The 27622-nt window shown below is 38.1% G+C and overlaps 1 protein-coding gene across 2 annotated transcripts in view; it reads right to left on the bottom strand.

Annotated features, from left to right (window-relative positions):
• Nucleotides 1-13768: 13768 nt before the first annotated feature.
• LOC113894322 (RE1-silencing transcription factor-like) overlaps nt 13769-27622 on the bottom strand; it is a 24209-nt gene continuing 10355 nt past the window's right edge. For both annotated transcript variants that reach the window (XM_027544584.1, XM_027544583.1), the window contains exons 3-4: nt 23184-23267; nt 13769-19460 (exon numbers count right to left, since the gene is read on the bottom strand). In XM_027544584.1, coding sequence (XP_027400385.1) covers nt 17425-19460; nt 23184-23267 — 2120 coding nt within the window. In that variant the 3' untranslated portion in view covers nt 13769-17424. The remainder of the gene's footprint in view (nt 19461-23183; nt 23268-27622) is intronic.

Here is a 27622-nt window from a genome sequence, read left to right as displayed (position 1 = left end):
ACTGTGACAGTGGAGAACCCTGACATTTCTAGACCCACCCTCTAGAGGGCGGTAGCTCCCCAAGTTAAGAAAATGGTAGCTGATTTCTAGTTTATTTTGGAGAAAATGAAATACTGTTTCATAAATTAAAACTGTGACCATTATATTTGTGTACTGTTTGCAGTTTGGAGCTTAGGCCTGAAATCTTTAGATTAAAAAGAATATGGTAAACGTGCACTTATGGAAAAATATAGAACCCAAAAACTGATGCTGTATTTACCCTGAAAACTTATGTATTTTAGAAAGCCGAACATTTCTCCCTCATCTTTTCTTTAGGCTTTCAGACGTCTCAACTAGCAGAGACTTCATTTTTAAATATTCAGAGTTAATATTCTCAGGATTCTCTTACCTCTAAAATTAAATGGTTATGTTTTCACTAAGGCATATCTAAAAATGTTCCAAGGTACTTTGCTAGCAGTTTTAAACAGTGCAATTTACTAAGTTTCAGTTTCCCTGGTTTTAATCTCTTTGGGTCTTCATTTTCTCATCTATAAAATGAGGGAATTACACTATATATTTCTCAGCCCTAACTTTATAGGATTCTCAGCAAAAACAGGCAGGGAAGCCAAGAAAGCGTGGTTACAAGACCTCAGATGAAAAAAGCCCTCTGAGCATAGACAGTAGAGACTGGTGCTAGGTTTTGTTATTAATTTACATCACATTCTGCCATCTTTGCTACTTTCTACTTCTGCATTCCAGTCTCCTATAATGAAAAGGATATATTTTTTGGGTGTTAGTTCTAAAAGGTCTTGTAGGTCTTCATACAGCTCAACTTCAGCTTCTTCAGCGTTACTGGTTGGGGCATAGACTTGGATTACTGTGATACTGAATGGAAAAGTAGGAAGTCAAAAAAAGTAGGAAGTCAAGAAACACCTGGAGTTAACAGGCAAATTTGGCCTTGGAATACGCAATGAAGCAGGGCAAAGCCCAATAGAGTTTTGCCAATAAAATGCACTATTCATAGCAAACACCCTCTTCCAACAACACAAGAGAAGACTCTACACATGGACATCACCAGATGGTCAATTCTGAAATCAGATTATATTCTTTGCAACCAGATGGAGAAGCTCTATACAGTCAACAACAAGACCAGGAGCTGACTGTGGCTCAGATCATGAACTCATTACCAAATTCAGACTTAAATTGAAGAAAGTAGGGAAAACCACTAGACCATTCAGGTATGACCTAAATCAAATCCCTTATGATTCTACAGTGGAAGTGAGAAATAGATTTAAGGGACTAGATCTGATAGATAGGGTGCCTGATGAACTATGGAATGAGGTTCATGACATTGTACAGGAGACAGGGATCAAGACCATCCCCATGGAAAAGAAATGCAAAACAGCAAACTGGCTGTCTGGGGAGGCCTTACAAATAACTGTGAAAAGAAGAAAAGCGAAGGAGAAAAGGAAAGATATAAGCATCTGAATGCAGAGTTCCAAAGAATAGCAAGAAGAGATAAGAAAGCCTTCCTCAGCGATCAATGCAAAGAAATAGAGGAAAACAACAGAATGGGAAAGACTAGAGATCTCTTCAAGAGAATTAGAGATACCAAGGGAACATTTCATGCAAAGATGGGCTCGATAAAGGATAGAAATGGTATGGACCTAACAGAAGCAGAAGATATTAAGAAGAGGTGGCAAGAATACACAGAAGAACTGTACAAAAAGATCTTTACGACCCAGATAATCACGATGGTGTGATCACTCATCTAGAGCCAGACATCCTGGAATGTGAAGTCAAGTGGGCCTTAGAAAGCATCACTACGAACAAAGCTAGTGGAGGGGATGGAATTCCAGTTGAGCTATTTCAAATCCTAAAAGATGATGCTGTGAAAGTGCTGCACTCAATATGCCAGCAAATTTAGAAAACTCAGCAGTGGCCACAGGACTGGAAAAGGTCAGTTTTCATTCCAATCCCAAAGAAAGGCAATGCCAAAGAATGCTCAAACTACCGCACAATTGCACTCATCTCACATGCTAGTAAAGTAATGCTCAAAATTCTCCAAGCCAGGCTTCAGCAATACGTGAACTGTGAACTTCCTGATGTTCAAGCTGGTTTTAGAAAAGGCAGAGGAACCAGAGATCAAATTGCCAACATCCACTGGATCATGGAAAAAGCAACAGAGTTCCAGAAAAACATCTATTTCTGCTTTATTGACTATGCCAAAGCCTTTGACTGTATGGATCACAGTCAACTGTGGACAATTCTGAAAGAGATGGGAATACCAGACCACCTGACCTGCCTCTTGAGAAATCTGTATACAGGTCAGGAAGCAACAGTTAGAACTGGACATGGAACAACAGACTGGTTCCAAATAGGAAAAGGAGTACGTCAAGGCTGTATACTGTCACCCTGTTTATTTAACTTATATGCAGAGTACATCATGAGAAACGCTGGGCTGGAAGAAGCACAAGCTAGAATCAAGATTGCCGGGAGAAGTATCAATAACCTCAGATATGCAGATGACACCACCCTTATGGCAGAAAGTGAAGAGGAACTCAAAAGCCTCTTGATGAAAGTGAAAGAGAAGAGTGAAAAAGTTGGCTTAAAGCTCAACATTGAGAAAACGAAGATCATGGCATCCAGTCCCATCACTTCATGGGAAATAGATGGGGAAACAGTGTCAGACTTTATTTTGGGGGGCTCCAAAATCACTGCAGATGGTGACTGCAGCCATGAAATTAAAAGACGCTTACTCCTTGGAAGGAAAGTTATGACCAACCTAGATAGCATATTCAAAAGCAGAGACATTACTTTGCCAACAAAAGTTCGTCTAGTCAAGGCTATGGTTTTTCCTGTGGTCACGTATGGATGTGAGAGTCGGACTGTGAAGAAGGCTGAGCGCTGAAGAATTGATGCTTTTTAACTGTGGTGTTGGAGAAGACTCTTTGAGAGTCCCTTGGACTGCAAGGAGATCCAACCAGTCCATTCTGAAGGAGATCAGCCCTGGGATTTCTTTGGAAGGAATGATGCTAAAGCTGAAACTCGAGTACTTTGGCCACCTCATGCAGAGTTGACTCATTGGAAAAGACTGATGCTGGGAGGGATTGGGGGCAGGAGGAGAAGGGGATGACAGAGGATGAGATGGCTGGATGTCATCACTGACTCGATGGATGTGAGTCTGAGTGAACTCCGAGAGTTGGTGATGGACAGGCAGGCCTGGCGTGCTGCGATTCATGGGGTGGCAAAGAGTCCGACACGACTGAGCGACTGAACTGAACTGAACTGCCATCCTAGTGCAGCCCAGATCACTGCTGGTCTATCCAAGTGATCCACAGTGGATTTGCTATAAGAAAGTTCTCTTACTGTGTTGGTTTCTGAGTATAAGTCAACTTACTAATACTTCTTAATCCACTGGTCTCAGTATGAAGAGTACCCTTCCAGCATTAATCATTTATACCATGGCAGCATGCATGCAGGTGGAAAGAGAAGTTAACGGCAAGGTGTCAGGACAGCCCCTCATGTCCACAGAATAGGGGTTGACGTTCCATCTTCTTTTTCTCCCCTTTTAAAATAGCATTTTCTTCAAAGTTTCAGTGAAGTTTAATGTATTTTGTATTTCTAATCACCATAAACAGCAAGTTCTACCAATCATTGGGGCTTTACTGTGTAGTTCCCCAGTGTCTAATTTGTCTGTTACCTGCAATACTTGCCATGACAACCGAGAAGTAGAGAACAGACACAATCCTGTGTGCTTGTGCTTCCTGCTCACTCACTCTCTGCAAAATGGAAATCAAGGCTGGTTTCCTACAGATGACTAACTTGGAGCTCCAGTGGTGCCAGACATGGCAGACTGCTTATTGCTTCACAGAATAGGCACCCCTGTGCTCCAGCTAAGACGAGCTGTTTTGTAGACAGCCTCTGATCATTTACCCTGGCTTCCCTCCCACCTGGCTGTGTCTTGTGGAGCAACAGAATCATTTCCATTCTTTCTCAGACTGCTCCATTTTCTCTTGGCTCCTCTCCTCCCCGAGGGATTGTTTTCTCTCAAATGTCAGAGTAATGCTTAAACAATAAAAACAAGACTTCAGACTCATGTGAATCCAACAGATAGCACCTCTGCCTGCTCTTAATCTTTGTCCTGTTGTCTGTCTCTCTGATGCCCTGTAGTGGGTGGGAACGGCTTAAGATTAATAACTTAATGTATGAACAATGCATCACTTTTCCCCGTCATGTCAAAGACCACAGATATTCTCTCATTTAGTACAAAGAGTTTCATGATCTGAAAATTCTGAAGTCTAGAGTTTTAGAGCAAATACCTATGGCTTGGAGCTTCAGAGATTCCTGTTTTTCAGAAGCTTCCTTTTGTTTCTCATGTAATTCTCAGAATTTGCCTTCTGAGTAATAAACCTAGTGGAAAGATTTCTTTGGTCTCAATATTCTCACTGGTAGATACAATAGGTATGATGCTTAATCACAGACACTGTGAGTACCTCTGGCCAGCATTGGTAGATCTGAGAAAACTGAGGCCACATACACACAGAAAGACACATTATCTGTTTCTTAATGTGGGGTAGAGACCACATTATCAGGTGATTTTGGACATGTGAGACAGCCGAAGTTCCTTTCTAACTTTTCACTAAGTCCCCAGAAAATAGCCATATGCATTCAATGTATGAATGAATTAGGAGAACAAAGGGACTTTTCTGAGGGGTTGATTTTTCCCTTCTCTGAAAAATGGAAAGCTGACTTAGCATTGACACTTTTCTAGGGTTTCTTCCCGTCCTGCCTAAAGGCAGTACCTCAGGACAGTTGTATATGAGAATATTCATTGCTGCTATGATCATATGATGCCTTCCCAAGTGCTGCTAGTGGTAAAGAACCCACCTGCCAAAGGAGGAGACATATGAGACTCGGGTTCAATCCTTTTGTTGGGAACATTCCCTGGAGGAAGGAATGGCAACCCACTCCGGTATTCTTGCCTGGAGAATCCCATGGACAGAGGAGCCTGGAGGGCTATGGTGCATTAGGTCGCAGAGTCGGACACTACTGTAGCAACTGAGCACGCACGCAGCCCTTATTTAGGACAGTGAGCCAGGCACTGTTTCAGGCACTTTGTATATAGAACAACCCTATGCAGGAGGTATATATTACTATTATCTGCATTTAGAGATGCAACTGAAGCAAAAGTAACTAGCCAGGGTCATGTAACTAATGAATGACAGAGATGTGATTCAAAATTCAAACACAAGCTTCTAGCACTTTTATACAGTGAAACTTTTTCCCTTTTAACGTAGTTCTATGGATTTTAAATATATACATGCATGTGTGCTAAGTCACTTCAGTCGTGTCTGAATCTTTGTGACCCTATGGACTGTAGCCCACCAGGCTCCTCTGTCCATGGGATTCTCCAGGCAAGAATACTGGAGTGGTTTGCCATGCCCTTCACCAGGGGATCTTCCCAACCAGGGATCAAATCAGTCTCTCATATCTCCAGCACTGGCAGACAGGTTCTTTACCACTAGCACCATCTAAGAAAATCAACCCACTTGAAGACCTCAAAGGTAATGACACAATTTCCTTGGAAACCCTGTGTTACAGACACTTCCTAGCTTCATTTTAATCCTCTCATATAAAATTCCAGTCTGAGGAGAATATTCCTCCAAAATACATACATACATACACGTAGATTTTAATTTTTTTAAAAAAGAATATTCTTCATAGGTAGGGGATGTATGTGTGTTGAGCTGTATCCTTACCCAAATCTATACAAGTGTTCTTCTGTGATTTCTATGCTGTCTTACCATATCAGTAGTTTAAAATGAAAAGTGCTTTCAGGGAACTAAGATAAACCGTATTGGGGAAGAATATGAAAAATGTGTATGTATGTATAATATACACATTATATGTGTGTATTTAGAAATAGCCCAAGCCTGGGAGGAGGGTAGAATCAAGTTTTCAAGAAAACCTCTTAATAACCTGAACAAAGGGAGAAAAGGGCACAAGTATGTGGGAGGAGCTAAAGCATTCTAGGGTTTTCAAATCAAAGTGGGAGTGTTAGGAAGGAGGGGTTGGAAAGGGGAACAGGGAACACCTCATACAGGGGTGTTATCTATATATATAGATATAGATGTAACTGAATCACTTATACAGTAGAAGTTAACATACTGTAAATCAACTATACTTCAATAAATTTTTAAAAAACAAAAAAATTTAAAGTACTTTCATGGCTGGCTAAAAATCTTTACACTGCTAGTGATCTTTGCCAAGTACCACAGACAGATCACAGCATAAAAGGAGATCCTAACCCACAATTCTGATTAATAGGAAATAACATAAACAGGAAATTTGGAATGCAAACATCCAAAGAATTATACCATAGGAAAGAAACTATCCTAAAAGAAAAGCTGATCTAAAACCCTGATCTTTTAGTGACATAGGAGAACTGGTGGTCCCTATGTAATCATAAATCAAATAGCTCCAAAAACCAGATTTGGCCCTGAACTTGTTCAAATGGCCCTGTCTTTTCTACTTGTGTAGCACCCGTCCTGTTTCCTGTTTCTGTTCACATTTACTTTAAATAAAAAGGGATCCTGGTTGCCCAATTTTCCTCAGCATTTAACATTGGGCCTAAAAATATTTATTTTTCCTATCTTTGACTTTAAATTATGGTTATATATTCAACAGGAAGGAAAATTAGTATTCAACAGAAGGAAAATGGGGACTACTGTCCCTAAAATATGAGATAAAGGATGTATTTTATTCAAGTATTAGTTTAAGAAAATGTCTTTTTCACTGGACAACTAAGGCTATCATGTAAAGTTAGTTCTGAGAAATGTGTTGAAGATTTGCAACAAGGGAACTTGGGTAAGATTGTTCAACAAAACGGTGCTTAAGTGTCCCACTTACCCGTTAACTCCTCCATTCAGTGTGGCTTCAGTCACTTCTAGGTATAATTACTCACTTGTCAATTGGAAATGCTTCTTTTTTAACTAAATTGAGGGCATAATTAGGTTTGTATCCACATCTAATGGCTTAGTAACTAACCACCTCAAAACTTAGTGAATTGAAAGAAGCTTTGCTCTGATTCTTTCATTTGGCAGTTTAATCTGGGCTCAGCTCAGTGGTTCTTCTGCCCACTTCTTCTGGGTACATGCATTTGCAGACCTCAATCCATGTCAAGAACTTCAGCTGGGATGGCTGTAACAGCTGAGAAACCTGGGTCTTTTCCCAGGGGTCACTCTCTCTATCTAGGATTTCATCCTCAAGTAGGCCAGTTCTGGCTCAGTCACAGGTGATGGTGTTCAAAAAGAGCATGAGTAGAAGCTGCTAGGCCTCTGGAGGCTGAAGCTCCCAAATCACACAATGTCACTCTGCTATATTCTATTGGTCAAAGCAAGTTGCAGTGGCAGCAGAAACTCAAGCTGACTGGAAAGGCTGCCAAGAACCTGTGGCTACTTTCATCCACCACACAGTTTCAGCATGTTCATCACCCTGAGGCAAATGCAGTATAACATGCTGTATGTTCTGACCTATATGAAGAGAACCCACTGTAAATTTATCAAACAAGAAATTTGATGATGGGACTTCCCTGGTGGTCCAGTGGTTAAGAATCCACCTGGCAATGCAGGGGAAGTGGGTTCGATTCTTGGTGGGGAACTAAGATCCCACATGCCACAGGGCAACTGACTCTATGCGCCACAGTGAAGATCCTGTGTGCCACAACTCTGACCAGATGCAGCCAAATAAATAAATGAATAGGAAAGAAAATTGATGCTGACTTAGATTTACCTCAGGAGTCAGATACATAGAATAGCTACATGATTGAAAAAAGGAGGGAACACAGGTTGTACGATTTTGATTTCATCATCAATCTTTTAGGAAGTTTTTAAAGAAAAGTGTGCACTGTTACTTCTGTAAATTTAAAATGCAAAAAATCCATTCAGATGAAAATGTAGGTTATCTCCTCTCCCTTACCATATCAATGCTGAATGCTACATGAACATATTATCCATCATTATTTTAAGCCACAGTAAATTAAACATCCCAAATATATACATGTTCTGTTAAAAAAAAAAAAATCAAGAGGACAGACTTGATCACTATCAGCAAGACTGAAATAAGTTCTATTTTAAGGACACAAATATAACCATAACTTGTAAGGTTGTAAGGTATTATGGGTTCCTTGAACCACTGCCCATCCACTCTCAAAGTATTTCCAGACTACCAACCAGTTTTGGCAATAATTAATTTGATAAAAACCAGATATATCCATACAATAAAACACTGTACAACAGAATGAAAATAGTCCTAAAAACTAGTGCTCTCCAAATTCTACTCACTGCAGAATAATCCCAGTTATGTAAACAGCCCAGAAATCAAACATTTTAATATGCATACACATATGGAGGTAGAGTTAATATTAACTATTAACAGTAATTAAGTCTGCAAAAGAAACAAATGAGACTAAGAGGATTAGTAGGAAGACAGCTAGTCAAGATAGATTTTAACTTGTTATGAGTTTGCTGTTGTACCTGCATTATGTGATCTTTAAAAAGTTATTAGAGCGCACAGAAAAAGAAATCAAAGGTGCAGTATTTCAAAATCAATGTAATTAGGATGCTGGTCTCTAAAATTGCCCCTTCTAGTGGTAGAAGCCTGACCACTGGTAAAGTTTCCACAATTTAATCCTTAAGACACTCTTTCAAGCTTTCATAAATTTTATAGTACTGTTATAAGCAAGGAGAAATGTGATATATGAGTTTTAACTGTTCAGTGTAATAGTCTCACTCTTAAGAATCTCATTTAGAGAGCCTGAAAGGGTATCCCCCTCCCCCTTCCACTGTATGAATGGGGGTAAAGTACCAGTTACCACAGGAAACAAGACCCTACATCTATGGGTAAAACGGAAAGGAAGCTCTTATTGATAAAGAATATCAGTTACCATAAAAGATATAATTGACTCAAGCAAGAACCAATAGATGAGAAAATCACTAGGTTTGTTGAAGGATTAAGATAATTTCACTATATCATCCCATGGAATATTAATTACAAAGGGAAATAAATAATGTCAGTGGAGAAATCTGGTAGACGACACATTAACCAAACAATAAAAGTTAACACAACCAATAACAGAATCGTGTGCCTTCTGATGTAATGTACTGATGTAATGTACTGGTACTGACTATTCCTGCCAAGACACATAACCTGAACTGAAGCATGAGAAAATAATTATGATACTATAATTCAAATTAAGAAACATTCTTTAAACAGTTTCAAACTCTTCATGTTGTGAAGCACAAATGCTAAGGAGTTGTTCCAAACCAAAAGAAATGAAGATATGTGACAACCAAATACAACAAGGAATTAGGAGCAGGGAGATATGTAAAGTTATTAAGATATTTGGCACAATCTGAACTTAGAACTATACAGACTACACCAATCTTTAAAGTCATGAATTTAATTATTACAGGATGGTTGTATAAGACAATGGTCTTATCCTTAGGAAGTACAAACAAATATTCAGAGATGAAGAGGTATGCTTTCAACTTATTTTCTGGGCTTCCACCACATAATATACATAATGTGCAGAAAACAAACACTGAGTGGTGGATCCCAAGTAAGGGGTACACAAGATTTCAGGGTACCATTCCCACAACTTCTCTGCAAACTTAAGCATTTCTCAGTTTCTTAACAAAGTCACTTTCTCAAGACTTGCTATTTTCTGCTACCTGAGTGAACTCTCTCCTTGCCTTGTTAATGTATTCAGACAATACTCAGTCTATAAAACAGTATTTATCTATCACCACAATTTTTAAATTACAGTAAAATGACCACTCTATATCAATTGGTTGAAATCAAGGAGAACACACCCACAGAAAAATATCACACATACAACACACCTGTAGCCCTGGGTAATCAACAACTATCTGCCCTTCCAAGGGCCAGATATTGTTTTAGGTACTTGGGTTAAGCAGTGAGAACAAAATCATTCTGACTCTAGTAGCAATTATATCATTTGACACAAAAGCCCACATACTATTTTAACATTAAAAGCTACTATAAAAGACATGCAAGAGAGGCAGGTGGATTATACACCTTAATTATGCCAAATAGAGGAAGTACTTTTATATATTTAAGGATACTTACTTGCTTTGTTATTAGTGTAAAAGGTCTTAATACAAAAATTACATGTCAAGCACTTAATACTAAAATTATATGTCAAATTACATGTTGTCCCCTTCTCCTGCCTTCAGTCTTTCCCAGCATCAGGGTCTTTTCAAATGGGTCAGTTCTTCCCATCATGTGGCCAAAGCATTGGAGTTTCAGCTTCAACATCAGTCCTTCCAATGAATATTCAGGACTGATTTCCTTTAGGATGGACTGGTTTGATCTTGCAGTTCAAGGGACTCTCAAGAGTCTTCTCCAACACCACAGTTCAAAAGCATCAATTCTTCAGTGCTCAGCCTTTTTCCAACTCTCACATCCACACATTACTGGAAAAATCATAGCTTTGACTATATGGATCTTTGTCAGCAAAGTAATGTCTCTGCTTTTTTAATATGCTGTCTAGGTTGGTCACAGGTTTTCTTCCAAGGAGCAAGCATCATTTATTTATTTTTTTTAATTTTCTCTGGAAGCTTTATTCATCAAATGACCAGTCAAAACCCCAAGTTTTATCTTACTCACACACTAGATTTACATTTTTACTTATATTTTGCCACACTCAGAAATGTAATTTTTCATCAGCCCTTCCAAATCCCATCAAGAGATATTGTGGCAGACACTTGGTTCACATTTCAGAGGTTTCATTCCATTCCATTAAGAATTTATCATAAAACTGAATATTATATAACTGTGTATTACATAAGTATTATATGGTCCTTTCTTAAATTCACAAAAATTTGAGCCTAGGACAAATGTTTTTAGATAAAAGCTAATGTTTAATTACTTATGTCATTATTTCCATTTGGGGATACAAAGATAAAACATTCTAACTATTTGCATTCAGTCATCCTGCCGATGCCAGAGCATGCCTTTTGAATATTCTCTTAAAGGTCCTTTAAAAAATATGTCCATCAAAATTTGATCTCACTTCAGAGTCTAAAATTCTTATAGCTATTTTTTTTAGCCATCTACAACAGTCCTTGCTGCAATTATTATTTTCCATGACAACTTTCAGATTTTCCTCACATAACCATTTTTCTGTGCCCTGAGTGCATTCTGTTTCACTCTGGATGGTGCTTCTGCAAATGACATGGTTCTACATCCTCTTTTCTACTTCTCTGGGATCCAAGGTTATAAAATGTTTTGAAACAATTATTTCAAAGCTATATTCAAAACCTTCTTCAAGGGTCCCTGCTACCATGACAACCTAATTACCCAGTGGCTGCCTTAGGGAGCATTTCGTTTGGTGACTAGGAAGTTTATTTGGGGCTTCTGCAGCTTAGACTGATGACTGCTAAGTTGCTTCAGTCATTTCCAACTCTGTGCGACCCCACAGACGGCAGCCCACCAGGCTTCCCCGTCCCTGGGATTCTCCAGGCAAGAACACCGGAGTGGGTTGCCATTTCCTTCTCCAAGCATCATTTAATTTCATGGCTGTAGTCACAGTCTACAGTGACTTTGGCGCCCAAGAAAATAAAATCTGTCGTGTTTCCATTGTTTCCCCATCTATTTGCCATGAAGTGATGGGACCAGATGCCATGATCTTAAGTTTTTTGAATGCTGAGTTTTAAGCCAGCTTTTTCACTCTCCTCTTTCACCTTCATCAAGAGGCTCTTTAGTTCCTCTTCACTTGCTGCCATTAGGGTGGTGTCATCTGCATATCTGAGGCTGTTGATATTTCTCCCCGCAATCTTAATTCCAGCTTGTGCTTCATCCAGCCCAGCCTTCTGCATATTAAGTTAATAAGCAGGGTGACAATATACAGCCTTGAAGTACTCCTTTCCCAAATTGGAATCCATCTATTGTTTCATGTCCAGTTCTAACTGTTGCTTCTTGACCTGCATACAGGTTTCACAGGATGCAGGTAAGGTGGTCTAGTATTTCCATCTCTTGAAGAATTTTCCACTGTTTGTTGTGACCCACAGAGTCAAAGGCTTTAGCATAATCAATGAAGCAGATGTTTTCCTATGATCCAACAGATGTTGGCAATTTCATATCTGGTTCCTCTGACTTTTCTAAATCCAGCCTGAACATCTGGGAGTTCTTCATTCATATACTGTTGAAGCCTGGCTTGGAGAATTCTGAGCATTATTTTGCTAGCCTGTGAAATGAGTGCAATTGTGTGATAGTCTGAACATTCTTTGGCATTGCCCTTCTTTGGGATTGAAATGAAAACTGACCTTTTCCACTTCTGTGGCCACTGCTGAGTTTTCCAAATTTGCTGGCATATTGAGTGCAGCACTTTAACAGCATCATCTTTTAGGATTTGAAATAGTTCAGCTGGAATTATATTTAACACTCAGGAATTCCCTGGCGGTCCAGTAATTAGGACTCAGCCCTTCCAATGCTGTGGCCCACGTTCAGTCCCTGATCAGGAAACTAAGATTCCCCCAAGCTTGGTGTAGCACAGTCAAAAAAACATTTTAAAAACCCAACAAAAGCATTTAACACTTAAGAGTCACCCTATGGATACAAGTACCATATGACCTCATTTTCAGGATGAAGAAACAGATTTAACCAAGTTAAAAGTATTTGCAAAATTATAGTTGTTAAGGAAGAGAGGCCCACAGTGAACCCAACTCTAACTGCAAGGGCCACAGAGCACTTGATACAGCAAACATCAATAATAATCCTTTAAATAAGCAATTTTGTTTACACTGAAACTTCCCCTGATTACCAAAGATCAGTACATTGTTGTTAGCCTCTTCACCAACCTACCCGTATGGAGCTGAGGTTGAGTACCCTTGGAGGGGGGCCCTCTGCTGTACCGTTAACTCCCCCTGGGCAGAATACAAGGACGGCCAAAGATTAAGTGAAAAACGGATACTTGTAAAAATCATAACAGGGTGAGCCTCTGAGTAGGGAATAGCAAGGGACTGGAAAAACGCACTTATGGTAACACACTTAAAGGTAACAAACAAGTCGCACATCAATAACATTTAAATATCCTTTCCGAATCATGAACTTTTAGGTCACTTACTCCATCAGGACAGAATGCAATCCAGTTGTTCTGATGTTTCTCCAACTTGTTCTCCCTTTTCTCTCAAGTCCACAGAAATATCTAAGAAATACCTAGGTCTTTAACACTGTTTTTCAACGTACAGCACAGTCATTTCCAGTAACATAGGAAGCAGAACCTTATAATATGGCTTATCACTTTCCCTTGGACTTCATTTCCTTCTCAGACTTCCATTAGAGTAAAATTAGAGTCAAAATAGTGCCCTAGCACTCAGTGTAACTCATCTTATTTTCTGTTCAATGCATCTTTTTCCAATGAGTGAATATTTACTGATAGCAGGCTTACTACTGAGAACAGACATGTAGATGATGACTGTTAAGGGACCTGTGATTGGGAAGTATATAATTTCCTATAAATTGTCTTCAGGTTGTTTCTCCCCTTCCTACTACATACCCACTTCCCAGAAAGCAGATATAGGAAGAGAGGCTTTGGACTTCTACCCACAGACTGGTTATCCCCAGAGATTTTCAGTACCTTTCTATTTACCCTGGGTTATCAGAGTGAAAATGTTTTGAGAATTATTAATTTACTTCTAGTTCCAGCCAAACAAATTTGGGCTCCTTAACATTTGATGTACCACAAATAAACAAAGGCATAACATGCTTTTTAAAACTTTATTTCAACATTACTATGCTTACAGAAATACACTCATATGGATTAATAGAATGCAATTTAACTTATCCTACACAATTGGGACCAAAAACCTGGTACATGGTTTGCTTCAAAAAACAAAAACAATAAAAAGGATTTGCAATCTGGTTTTTCATCTATTAAAAATGTATATAAAAGATTCTCCATCAAATGCTGCTAAAGCAAACAGCAGGAACCTTGAGAAATAAACCTTTGGTTTGTCTCTGAAAAATACCACGTATTGCACTGTAAAAGTTTATACAACTGGTACAACAAAACATTGCTGTAATGTTTCAATGCCAGTTCACAAAGTTCAATAACTAATGACGTTGACAAGGGTAGGGAGAGCCTATGTATACATGTGAAAATATAAAAAAGCTATCTGATCTAGTTAATATTACATGCAGATCCCAAATCTATTCAAACCAAGATTCAGATAATCTCTTAAATCTGAATTAACTCTATCAATCCAGTTCATCAGCTGAAGTCAAAAAGAAAACTCTGCACAGTAGCTGTTTTTCTGATTTGTGCAAAAAAGAAAATGAAGTTTCTTCCCCAGCTTTTTAGTCCAGAACTACAGCAAAGTATTTCTTCCATTGTCAACATTCTTGGGGTGAGAGGCAATGAGGTTACTTAGGCTTAAATCTGAATTAGCACTCAGATGCAAGAGTCCCCAAAGTTAAAGACCATGTGACTTTAGAAGTGACTAAAAAATAAAATGGCCTTTCTTGGAAGACTAGAGCAAAACATCCGGCAATAGTTAAAAAGAAGTCTAATTAAAAAAAAAAAAAAAAGAAAGAGTAGCTCTTTATGAATTACACTTCAATTAAAAAAAAAAAAAAAAAAAAGCCTTAATGAAGCAGCTCTGAAAAGAGGAAAAAAACTTAAAATATCCTGAAAAGCAATGTGAATATAGGTTCAGAAGACAAGTAAGAGATATATTTTACAAAGCTACCTAGGATTAGGCTTATAAAGGTATTCTAAGTATTTCAACCTTTAATACTAAACATCAGTTTACAAACAACATGTTTACTTTTTATTCCTTTATCAAAAGGGAAAAGTCTAGCTTCAATCCTATCCAGTGGAAGGGAAACTGAGAAAAAAAAAAAGATTCAAATAGTCCCATGCAAACAGCACATTTTTCAAATGGAAGAACTAGACCAGAAGTTCATATTACTAATACACTTTTCAATGAAACAAATTTTTTAATCAAATGATTTTCAATAAGAACAAATACATGGCACTAAGGTTCAGAACCTAATATAGGCCTGACAAACAAGTCCTTGTTTTCTGGAGGAAAGGCCTCAAGTCCATTCAATTTCCAGTAACAATGTTTTCACAAATCACTTTAATGAGGGGTTTTAATTTCTTTTGTATTTTTGGTTTTGGCATTCTAGTCTTAAAATCTAGATAAGAAAATACGTTCAATTCCCCAGGAGTCAATTTTTTTTCTTTTGAGGTATCAAAGAATCCAAACTGATTCCCAATCTCCAATTTGTACTTAATATGAATATTTCTGTATGTACTGGAAAAGGTAACGTTTTAATATAAAATGCACTAGTGAACATTAAATCTAGTTGTTAGAAAGGTTTAACTAGCTTTATAATTTAAGTTTTAAAACATAAATATCTGCAGCTTGATCTGTTTGACAATGATTGTCGGAGCTGAGAATTCACCTAGAATTCAACATCATTTACAAATCCCTATTATGTACAGAAAACACACAACAGTAATACACAACTTACTCATATCTTGAGAAAATTTTCTGCTTCTTTAAATCTTTGGCCTCCCAGTCAATTCCAAGTTCAAATGTCCTTTGCCTTAAACACCCACTCTCAGAATAACTAGTTTTCCACACACAGTTTAATACTTTTTCCTAATTTTTCATGTTGCATTGCCAAACCCTGAAACCTGCCTCAGAGATCCACCAAACAGAAGAAAACAAACAATATATAAAGTGATTACTTCAGAAAAGAACCTGGGAGGATAAGAAGAATCAAGGTTCCTTACTGGAATCATACTTTATTTTACAAGGAAAAACAAAAAACCTATGTTAGATTCTTTCATATTCTTTGGTGACTGGCCAAAGAACCTACCAGCAAGTTTGGGGCACATACTCTTTTCCATACAAAGTGGTCCTGCAGGAACACCAAAATAGCTATTCATTTGGGGCCTCAGCTGTAGCAAAAGGCTGTCCTGATAATAGCCAGGACACCCACTAGTTGGAGGAGATCCCTGAGAAAGTGTGATTTTTTAATCTGGACCGAACTTCAGTTTTTCACCAGCCTTTTTCACTATATTCACAGGAAGGAGCAGCTGGTCTACCAGCAGTCATACTACCTTTCTCATCCTAGGATTTCTGTATAATTGCTATGGCTTTGGAATCTCACAAACTGATACTCTGTGTAACTTGAAGGAGTAATTATGCCTCCTAGTTCCAGATTTGCAGCTTCCAAATTAAAATTATAGTTCTTTATTCAGCGGAGCAGACATATAAATAAACACCAACCATCTAGGAAAAGAGGTTTCCTATAAGATACAACTTAACACCACACATTGAGGAAGTAGATGTACTAAGACAGGCCAAAAAGTTTACTTATGGTTGGTATTTGAGATAAAAATCCATTCAACATAGATCTAGTGGTTTAGTTACTGCAAAGTTCAAACTGAAAGGTGTGAACTCACTACATCAATTTAAAATAAATAACTTATATGAAATACAGATTCTGGCATAGATGTTAAAATCAAAATCAATGGACTAAACTCCATCTTTCATTTTGCTCACAAATTTGCACAGACTACTATTCTGCAAAAAAGACAACTGCGGCAAGGAAAAAGAAAACTGCCCCTTTTGCAAACAAGACTAAAAAGCATCCCTCCAGAGAGATCAAAATAAACATGCATATATAAAGTATTACAATGCAAATGCTATTTCTAGAAAAAATTTAACTGCATAGGTTAAAAAAAAAACAATGTGCAACATCTTAAGGCATTAAAGCACCAAAACAAAAACAAAAAAACCCACCAAAATCATTGTTTTTATGACAATTAACACATACACAAATAAACATACATTTTTGATCAAAATTCAGGAAGGTAAATACCTGGATTGATAGAACATCCATTGTTGGGAGAATTTCTCTTCAAATTCAATGTCTCTCTTCTTATCGCTAGAACAATTTTAAAGTGCTAACTTTATATAAAGCAGGCAAATTCTTCAAGTCATTTGCTATTTAAGTAAGCCAATTTTTATAGGGCTATAAACGAAGAATAAACTAAAGTGAAACAGGAACACAGACATGAGGAAAAAACTGATTAAGTTATATAGCTGAACAAATTGACAGATTGCTCTAATACGACCTTGGCCACCTTAGTTCAATTAAAAGCAAAAACAGATTAAAAAAAAAAAAAGCTCACAGATTTAGATGTCTGCTACAATAACTCCCTTGGATTTGCTAAAATGTGTACATCAGTAGGTACACGGAGTCCAAGAAAAAGAGTGGGACTTAAAAATCAAGATTGGACAGTAATTAATTTTAAAAACAAAAGGCTGTCTACTACTCCAAATGAATATAAAATGTCAGAGACCTTATACACTAAGAACTGAAGCCTTGACCAGAGTTTCATTACTCCTGCCCTTGAGCTGCCTTTTCAAGGAAGTATACATTAACCAAATGGCGATTGAGGTGTTTGCTGTAATCCTTTTCCTTTCGAAAAGAACGATCACAGAAGATACAAACGAAATCTCCCGCGGCCACTTTGACAGCCAAGGCATCCTTTCCATCTTTCCCACTGGTCTCTTGTGGAACTGGCCGAGCACCGTTCAATCCAGAATCGTCACTGTCCTCTGACGTGTTGTCACTTAGGTCACTTCCATCATGACTGTGGATGCCTTCGTCTTCATCCATTTCCTGAGACTCATTTACTGCCACGGTGACAGGAGGTGAGGCCACAGCAGTTGTGGACACGGCTTCATGTTTTTCTAGCGGTAGAGCAGGAAGTGGTGGTGAAACTGGTTCTTCAACTGCCGAGTCTCTGCTGGGGAAATTCTCTGCTTTCTTCTCATCAGTGTCCATCTCCGTTTCACAGAGCATAGCTTCAGCTTGATGTTTATCCTCTGAAGTTTCACCCTCTGGCATATTCAAGTTTTCTTCAGAGGATGAAGTGTTGGCAGATTCCTTGATAACAGCAGCAACACCAGCCAGACTCTTACCTGCCTCTTCTGCTTCCACTTTTTGAAGAGGGGCTTCTTCATTTCCTTCGCCTGCAGGGAACAAATTTTGGTCTTTCGATTCTTCCCCCTTTAAGCTTTCCTTTGGCAGGGGTGGTGATGGTGGGAAGAGATCCTGTGCACTGGCACTTTCTTTTAGAAGCTGCTTGTCTTTAACAGGCACTAAGCCAACCTCAATAAGGACTTGCTCCTTCCGTGCCATTTCACTCAGCATGCTGGACTTTTCCTTTCTATTATCTTTGCGAGGAGACCTTCTGGGGATCGGCTCCATGGGAGGAGGAGGCTCTGTCTCAACAGGCCCCTTCCGAACAACCTCGATCTCAGCATCCCCCACAGGGGGAGGCGGGGGAGGAGGCTCTACCTGAACAGATCCCACCTGAGCAGGCTCTGGGGGAGGAGGAGGAAGAGGAGGAGAAGGCTCCATCTCAACAGGGGTCACCTGAACAGGCTCCATGGGAGGAGATGGCTCCATGGGAGGAGATGGCTCCATGGGAACAGGCCCCTTCTGGACAACCTCGACCTCACCACACCCCACGGGAGGGGGAGGGGGAGGAGAAGGAGGCGGCAGCGGCTCCGTCTGAACACACCCCACCTGAGCAGACTCCATCTGAGTGGGCCGCCTCTGAGCAGGCTGGCTGCTTTTCTTACATGATTTACTTCTCACAGTTTTCTTCTTTGTACTGTTTTTCACGCAAATGTTTTGCTTTTTATTCTCCTCTACTTTGCTGTCACCCTTTGGCACTTCCTGGCTATTTTTGGATTTGCTTTCTGCCTTCCTTTTCTTTTTTGTCACAGGTTCCTCATCATTAACAGGCTCTTGTAAGGGAAGGGCTTCAGCTTCCACCTTCCTTTTGCTTTTCTTGCTTTTGCAGCTTTTTTCTGAACAGTTTCCCGGGGACACATCCACTTCTTTACCTTCCATGGCCGATTTGCGCGTTCTGGTGGTCACTTGGCTTGAGGCATTACTACAAGGCTTTTTCTCTTTTGAAACATTATCTTTCTTCTCCGCTTTTACAGACCTCTCATTTTTCTTCCCAGTCACATCCCCTTTTCCTTTTGTCTGCTCTGTTTCTGTTTTCTCACTGGTGAGTTTGTTATCAGGCAAGTCAGCCTCTCGCTTCTTGGTTTTCTTTAGTTTCACCTTTGAGACATCCATGGTTTTATTAGGACAAGTAGGATGCTTAGATTTGAAATGATACTGCAGATTACACTTCTTGGAAGCTGCGTAGTCACATACAGGGCAGTTGAACTGCCGTGGATTAACATGTAGCTCCACATGTTTTTTGAAGTTACTTCTGTCTGCTGTTTTATAGTCACAGTGTGGGCAGTTAAGAGGTTTAGGCCCATTGTGAACCTGTCTTGCGTGGCGGGTTACTTCATGTTGATTAGAGGCCACATAACTGCACTGGTCACACTTAAATGGCTTCTCACCTGAAGGTAGACAAGAGATGTTACAGAAGGCACACATTAAGAAATGAATTCAAGGTTTATTCAAATATGCTCACCAAGAAGTGGGGATATAGATATAGATATAGATAAATAAAATAAAACCACCAAAACTATTTCATAAAGACTTTATCATGCAATTTATATTTACCATATTTATTTGTATATCTTTCGTATTTATTTGTATATCTTTCCTCTATCCCTTGACTTCTGATTCTCATCCTAAGCAAAGGAATAATTATCTTAATCATCTTCTAAAAAGTTCATCAGGTTAGCTCAAACACTCTTAAAGAACACAGGTACATCAAGAAATATACAATTACTAAAAAAGTGACTTAGGCTCTTGATGCTAATTCTTGGGCAAAGGCACTCAAAAAGGTAACATATTAACGTTTTTATGTAGTTCAAACAAATGTATAAAGGAGCAGAACATAAAATTCCCGTACATTTAAGATAAACCTTGAGACTTCAGAAGTAATACTTCATACTCTAGGCCACACTCCCCGACCTTTATGTGAAAGCTTTACAACAATGCTTTGACCCTTTGTCCATCATAGCAGAGTTGAATCAGATTTCACTCAGCAAATTTTTCCACTGCCAGAGCTGCTATTCTACAGCAAAGTATAAAAAGTCAGAAATCCTTTCTAGATTTTCTCCCACTTTCTTCTAACGAATAAGCAAAGAAACCAGGGGTATACAAATAGATATGGCATATAAAATAAGCACAAGTTATAATCACAGGCACATACAAGACCAGAAGCCCTCCCACTCCCAAATTAAAGGCATAAGATTTAACTCATTCTACCTGAATACATACCCATCTAGATCACACTCTAGCAAATATTACCAAACGGTATCCATACCCCACTGGTCCAATGGAATGCATAGCAGAAAAATGGAAATTGACATTTATGAAAATTCATCTCTCAACATTCTCAAATTCACGTAAAATCTTATTAAATTTTTTCGTAAAGCAAAACTACTCAGACATTAAGTAAAACCATAGATAGTAAGCTTTACAGATTAGAAGATATCTGATTACAGAATACTTGACCACAAAAACAAAAACTTATCCAAGTATGTCAAACTATAAGCTCTTTTCCACATTAGTCCAGTAACAGATTCATAAAGGGAGGTTTCTAACAACAGGCTACATTACTCTCCACTTGGCCCTTTCTTGTCCTTTCCATTGAATGACTTCAATGGAGACAAACATCTACTTAATATATAAAGAAACAGAATGGCAGAAACAAGATATGTGACATAACGGTTAAGAACTTGTTCTACAGTAAGAATACCTACAGGGATCAAGTACGGGCTCTGCAACTTACTGTGAGGTCTTAAGCAAGGTACTGAAAACTCTCTAAGGCTCTATTTCCTCATCTTAACTAAACTATTCTTATGTTTTAAGCTATAAATAATCTAATCCATATAAAGCACTTAGTGTAGAACATATGGCCAAACAGTCAATACATATTACCTGTAATTTATGACTTTTGGAATGAACTGGTATATTATAGAACACAAAGGAAGATTTCAGGTGCTTATCCTGCCTTACTATATAAACCTTACCTTTGAGTAAACAAAGAGCTGATGAATGAAGCTGATCTCGTTAGGAAAATATTTGTGCTCTTAAAAGAATTATAAAGAAAATGTCACCACTTTTAAGCCCTAATGAATCAGAGCATTTTCATAGCCAGCATCAAGCAAGATGCAAGCATCCACCTGTGAAATGATGAAGAAATGGAGTTCCTAGTACTCTGTTCCAATGGCATCATTTATTTGCTTCATTCACCCCACCCCTATTTTTGCTTTATTGCCATTAAATCTGTTGCACTGGAAGATCAATTCATCAAGTTGACTAGTTTACTAATACCTAGCTGAATGAAAATTATTTTGCCCTGTACCAACAGTTTTAACTTAATTTCCTTTTCCAGTTCTAGTAAAAATTTCTACCTGTTTTTCATCTTTATAAATGTGCCAGGTGTCTGTTTTATTCTTCCCAAATTAATTTATAAATGTAAGGCAAATTCAAGAGAGTTTTACAAGCTTATACACATTCTTATCAAGTAGAGCCCAGATAGAATAACAAGGGACCTTTTAACTCAAGAGTAATAGGGGTGTACTACTCAGCAATAAACACAACATTCTGATAACGCAGCATGGAATGACTCTCAAAAACATTTTACAGAAGGATGTTAAATCTTTAATAGAAATCAGAGTATCACTTGATGGAAGAATATGGGAGTACTGACTAGAAAGGGTAAGGAGGGAACTTTTCTAAGGGTAGTAGAAACATTTCATGTCTACACCAAAATGGCGGTCAAACAAGAGAAAGCATACATAAAATCACTGACCTATATGCCTAACACGTATGCATTTTTGTGTGGGTAAATTAAACCTTAATAAAATATGTTTAAAAAGTTATTCTAGGGCTTCCCTGGTGGTCCAGTGGTTAAGAATCTGTCTTGCAACACACAAAGGACACCAGTTTGATCCCCAGTCTGGGATGATCCCACATGCCGCAGAGCTACTCAGCTCATGTGCCACAATTACTGAAGTCCATGCACCACAACAAAGAGTAGCCCCTGCTCGCTGCAACTAGAGAAAGCCCAAGTGCAGCAACAAAGACCCACTGCAGCCAAAACATAAATAAATAAAAATAACAAAAAATAAAAAAAAATTATTCTAAACTTCACAAAAAGACTCTCAAACCATAATGTTTCAAATGACCCAGCTATTAAAAATAGTGCCTTCAGGGAATTCACTGGTGGCCCAGTGGTTAGGACCTCAGGTATCCACTGCAGTGGGCACAGGTTTGATCCCTGGTTGGAGAACTAAGATCCTGAAAGCCACTTGGCCAAGAGAGAAAAAAAAAACAAAAAAAAACAGTGCCTCCATAATAATCACCAAGTACTCAGTGGAAGGAAAATAGTTTTTGCTGAAAAAATTATTTTTCCATCTTAAAAATAAGTAGTCCATGATAGAATTCAGTAAGATGTTAATTCCCTTTAACAAACATTCACTGTGCTCATAATTGGAAAATATTCAAAATGAATCCCTATGCTAGCAGGATGGAAGCACTATCCAGTATGATACCTACAAAAATATTACAAAGGGACATGCAAATCGGATGCATTCCCTCCAGTTCTAAATATTTCATCCAAGATGAAATGGTAACATATCTACTGAGAATTAGAAAAGGAAGAGTTGTGGATCATATCAGGACCTCCCAAGGGTCAGTGTGGCAAAAATGAAATAATTATCCATTCAAGACCACCTACGCAAATACTTTTTAACTTTGCCATCTCCATACCTTCACAATAGGGGCCAGTTCTGGACAGTGATCATGGTCATTTCAGTTCTAGAGTGGACAATTCTCCCAGGTGTTACAGTCCTATATTTATTATAAGTGAATAAATTGGAATCATGGATTATCAATCACTCTTTAAAGTTTGGCTTTTGTAAATCAATCTTTGGAAGCCTTAACAATTCTCAAGAGAACAAAACCAAATGTCAGGAACTAAACAACTAACAAGGAATCCCTGGAACCCAGCAACCACACACTGAATTTATATTAAAAAATATATAAATACCAAATTACATTAAAAATAAATCATAAGAAATGACCCAGTTCCAGGTATAGAACAACTTCTTAATAATGGTAGTTTACTAAAAATGATAGAAAAGTTCCCATTTTTTACCAACCTGAATGAGTACGCATATGCCTGGTTAAATGAGTCTTCTGAGAACTTGAGTAAGGACAAAGTTCACATTTATATGGACGTTCACCTACAAAAATACAGTGATTAATGTTCAAATGATAAAATAAGGCAATTACAATTCTCACTAACAATACGTACATTATTTAATACTGAGTTTTGGGGGGGGGGGTTTTGGCTGCTCAGTTCCACATGTGAGACCTTAGTTCCCAGATCAAGGATCGAACCCATGCCCTTTGCCCTAGGAGCATGGAGTTAACCACTGGACCACCAGGGAAGTCCCAGTTATACTCATAAAGCCACAGGGACTGACAGCAACTGAAGATAAGAGAACAATGATTCTTAAGGAATTTAAGTCTCAAAGGCAGAAAATTTGTGTTTTTTGCACATGGGTTGTTGACCACAAAAGATACTAAAAAAATCTTGACATCTGTCTATTTTTTTGGCCACAAGATAACAATTAGGACCTCAGGCAAGCTTGCTTATCTATAAAAGTAACAGTACCTCCACTTTCTAGAATTGTGAGAATTTAAATTAAGATAATACATGGATAGCCTTCAGCCCTGTGCCTGACACATAGAGCCTTCAATAAATATGTTATTCTTCTGTCTATATTATGCATTACAGCAACAGATGTACCTAATATCAAGGGACAAGGAGGGACTTTCCTGGCAGTCAACTGATTAAGACTCCATATTTCCCCTGCAGGGGGCACAGGTTCAATCCCTGGTAGGGGAACTAAAGATCCCACATGTCACGTGGCTTGGCCAAAAACAAAAAACAAAAAAAAAACCCATGGAACGAGGAAAGGAAAAGACAAAGTGAAACAAAGAAAGAAAGAATGTGGTGATAAGTGTGAAATGTGTTCCTAGTAACTATCCAGCTATTATTAGCTGGTACCTGTAGATTAGACAAAAATAGCTCATGGCAACAGGATGCCTACTTTAGCCTGGAAGAATTCTGAGATAACTTAAAAAATGTTGAAATGTATTTCTGTAAAAAGATACATAATTGCCAACAAGCACATGAAAAGATGCACAATATCATTAGTCAACAGAAATGTAAATCAAAACCACAGTGAGATGATTTCACACCCACCAGGATGGCTATAATCAAAATAACAGATGTTAACATTTACTTGTTAGGTTCTGGAGAATTTACAACCCTAATACAGTGCTGGTGGGACTGTAAAATAGTGCAGCCATTTTGGAAAACAGCTTGTCAGTCCCTCAAATGATTAAACATAATTACTATATGGCTAAGCAATTCCACTCCTAGGTGTATGTTTACCTAAGAAAAATAAAAACATATGTCTACACAAAACCTTGCATAAGAATGGCAATAGCGGCATTACTCACAATAGCCAAAAAGTGGAAATAATCCAAAAATCCATTAACTAATAGAAAAACAAAGTGTTGCTTACCCATTTTAGAGTAATATTTGGCAACAAAAGGAAAACAAGTACTGTAAGCTTGATGTGGCTGAACCTTGAAAACATAAATGAAAGAAGGTAGCCACTGGGGGCCACGTATCACCTGATTCCATTGATATGAAGTGTTCTGAACAGTTCAATTCACAGTGAATTGTATGGTATATCAATTGTGTATCAGTCAAGTTGTTACGAAAAAAAGCTAAGAAAAATTTAATACCCTGAAGATTAACATATAGGATCAACTACAGATACTTTACTTTTAAATTGTTCGTAACAAAATAGATTGCATCTATCTGTGCCACTCACCAAAACAAGCATAAATACTCTAGAAGCACTATTAATTTTTCACTCACACGTATAGGCAAAAATGTCATCTTTCAAAGTAGAATTTGTGAACTGGTTAAGATAGCAAAACCACAAAATGAAAAATCTACTGAAGACTCAAATGAAAATCCTCAGCCCCCTACCATAATAATTATCTATAAAAAAGATATAGAACTTTGAATCTTAGCTGTATGTGACCCTGGGTACAATACTTTAGGCTTTCAATGAACACTTACCTGTTTTCCTTAGCATATTTTTCTGACGATTACCCCACTCCAGTACTCTTGCCTGGAAAATCCCATGGGCGGAGGAGCCTGATAGGCTGCAGTCCATGGGGTCGCTAAGAGTCAGACATGACTGAGCGACTTCACTTTCCCTTTTCACTTTCATGCACTGGAGAAGGAAATGGCAGCTCACTCCAGTATTCTTGCCTGGAGAATCCCAGGGACGGGGGAGCCTGGTGGGCTGCCGTCTATGGGGTCGCACAGAGTCGGACACAACTGAAGCGACTTAGCAGCAGCAGCAGCAGAGTAGAAGAAAGCACCTAACCCTGAGCACTCAATAAAGAAACATACCAGACTTGGTAAGTGAACCTGAAAAGTTGGCTACCTAAGTGAGAGATAAGAAATAATGGATTCCTGCTGATGATCATTTATCTCTGCTCTTCAGCACTCGATGAATTAATTTTTCCATAAATACAATTTTTAGAACCATGCCTTTTATACCACTGATACTCTCAAATTTTAAATAATCAAAATAATAACCTTCTATTTATGCACCAACAAACTGCTTACAAAAAAAATTTTTTTTAAACCACAAATAAGGTAATACAAGCAATGAGGGAGCTTTTAAAAAGTATTATCAAATAAGTTTAACACTAAATGTGAAATGAGATACATACAACCAGAGTTAGCTGTGTAAGTCATAACCTTAATTGTGGAAATATCAACTTTAAATTAATGTAGAAAAAATATTAAGTAATGATGAAATATATAAAAACAGCCATTAAAATTAGTTGCCTAGATTGTAATTAAATGAAAATAAACCACCATAAGAAAAAAAGAAGAAATGGCAAAAAGTAGAGATCCTATGTTTTATTTTTTGTTAAAGTATACATAAGAAATTGGAAATATATACCAAACTGAAATTTTTCCAGTTCTTTACATTTTCCTTAACTCTGAAAATCTCTTAAATCAACTAATTTAAATTTTTTGTTCAAACATTTTAAGAGTTTGGGGAAAATCTTTAAATTGTTCAGTGACTCATCAATTTTGAAAGTATCAAAAATATAACTGACACCCCAAAAAAATTTAATAAGATAAAGACACTAGTATTATTTTTTATGATGACTTGCATGGTGGTTTTAAGTATATACATTTGTAAAAATTCATCATTGTCAATAATACCTCAATTTTTAAAAATTCATAAACATGTACATGTAAAAGTCATGTACTTCATCGTATATCACACTGATTACCTAAAAGCTCTACAGATTATGGCCCATTCTATGATAAATTAGGCCCCAGTTTTCACAGGACTGTTAAAGGAACATGAAGTACTTATGGCTAAAGTGTATATGGTATCTGGGATTTGTTTTATGATACTGCAAGTGAGGTTAGTTTAGTCTAACCTTAGTCTAACAGTTTGTTTAATTAAAACTCTTAAGTGATTAATGGTGTAGGATTCTCCAGTTACTCTCATTTCCTATGCCATGTAATTTTGAAACTTTTTTACTTTTGAGATAAAATGGTTGCAAAGCCTAGAGACAATCACAGATTATAACAAATTCCAAAGAGATTTCAAATTCTTTTATATAACTAGATTTTAAGCTTTAAATTACACAGAAGCCATCTGTTGGAGTTTAGAAATCTTGCTACACGTGTGTTTCTTGTAATGGAATTTCATCTGCAAGTCTTCTTGTTTACGTCTACCACTTCAACATCAATTCCTCTCCTCACTAGGACTCACTTTAGGGTTCAGTGCTGCAGAGTGACAACCACTGCAAATGGGATCTGATGCAAACAGCATTCCACAGCCCTTCTCACTACTGATGTGAGAAGCAGAGTACTAGGTTACCCTATCCTTATTATTCAGACCAGCAATCGGTCCTCAAAGGTACCAGTTCTTACCAGGAAAATGTACTGCAACTATCAATATTATAAACATTGCTTTCAAAAAATAAGACCCGTTAATTACAAAGATTTGAAAGTCAATTTACAAGTGAATAAATAAGGGGTATTGGTCGGAGAAGGCAATGGCACCCCACTCCAGTACTCTTGCCTGGAAAATCCCATGGACGGAGGAGCCTGGTAGGCTGCAGTCCATGGGGTCGTGAAGAGTCGGACACGACTGAGCGACTTCACTTTGACTTTTCACTTTCCTGCATTGGAGAAGGAAATGGCAACCCACTCCAGTGTTCTTGCCTGGAGAATCCCAGGGATGGGGGAGCCTGGTGGCTGCCGTCTATGGGGTCACACAGAGTCAGACACGACTGAAGTGACTTAGCAGCAGCAGCAGCAAGGGGTATTGGGGAAAATGGGGAGCAACCACTGAGAGGTGCTTCCTTTTGGGGTGAAGATGTTCTAAAATTGACTGTGGTACGGGCTGCACAATTCTGCAAACATACTAAAGCCAATGCATTCTAACATTAAATGGATGAACTGTGTGGA

This window comes from Bos indicus x Bos taurus, chromosome 6 (genome assembly GCF_003369695.1).
Source record: "Bos indicus x Bos taurus breed Angus x Brahman F1 hybrid chromosome 6, Bos_hybrid_MaternalHap_v2.0, whole genome shotgun sequence".
Lineage (NCBI taxonomy): Eukaryota > Metazoa > Chordata > Mammalia > Artiodactyla > Bovidae > Bos > Bos indicus x Bos taurus.
This window is presented reverse-complemented; position numbering and strand designations above follow the sequence as displayed.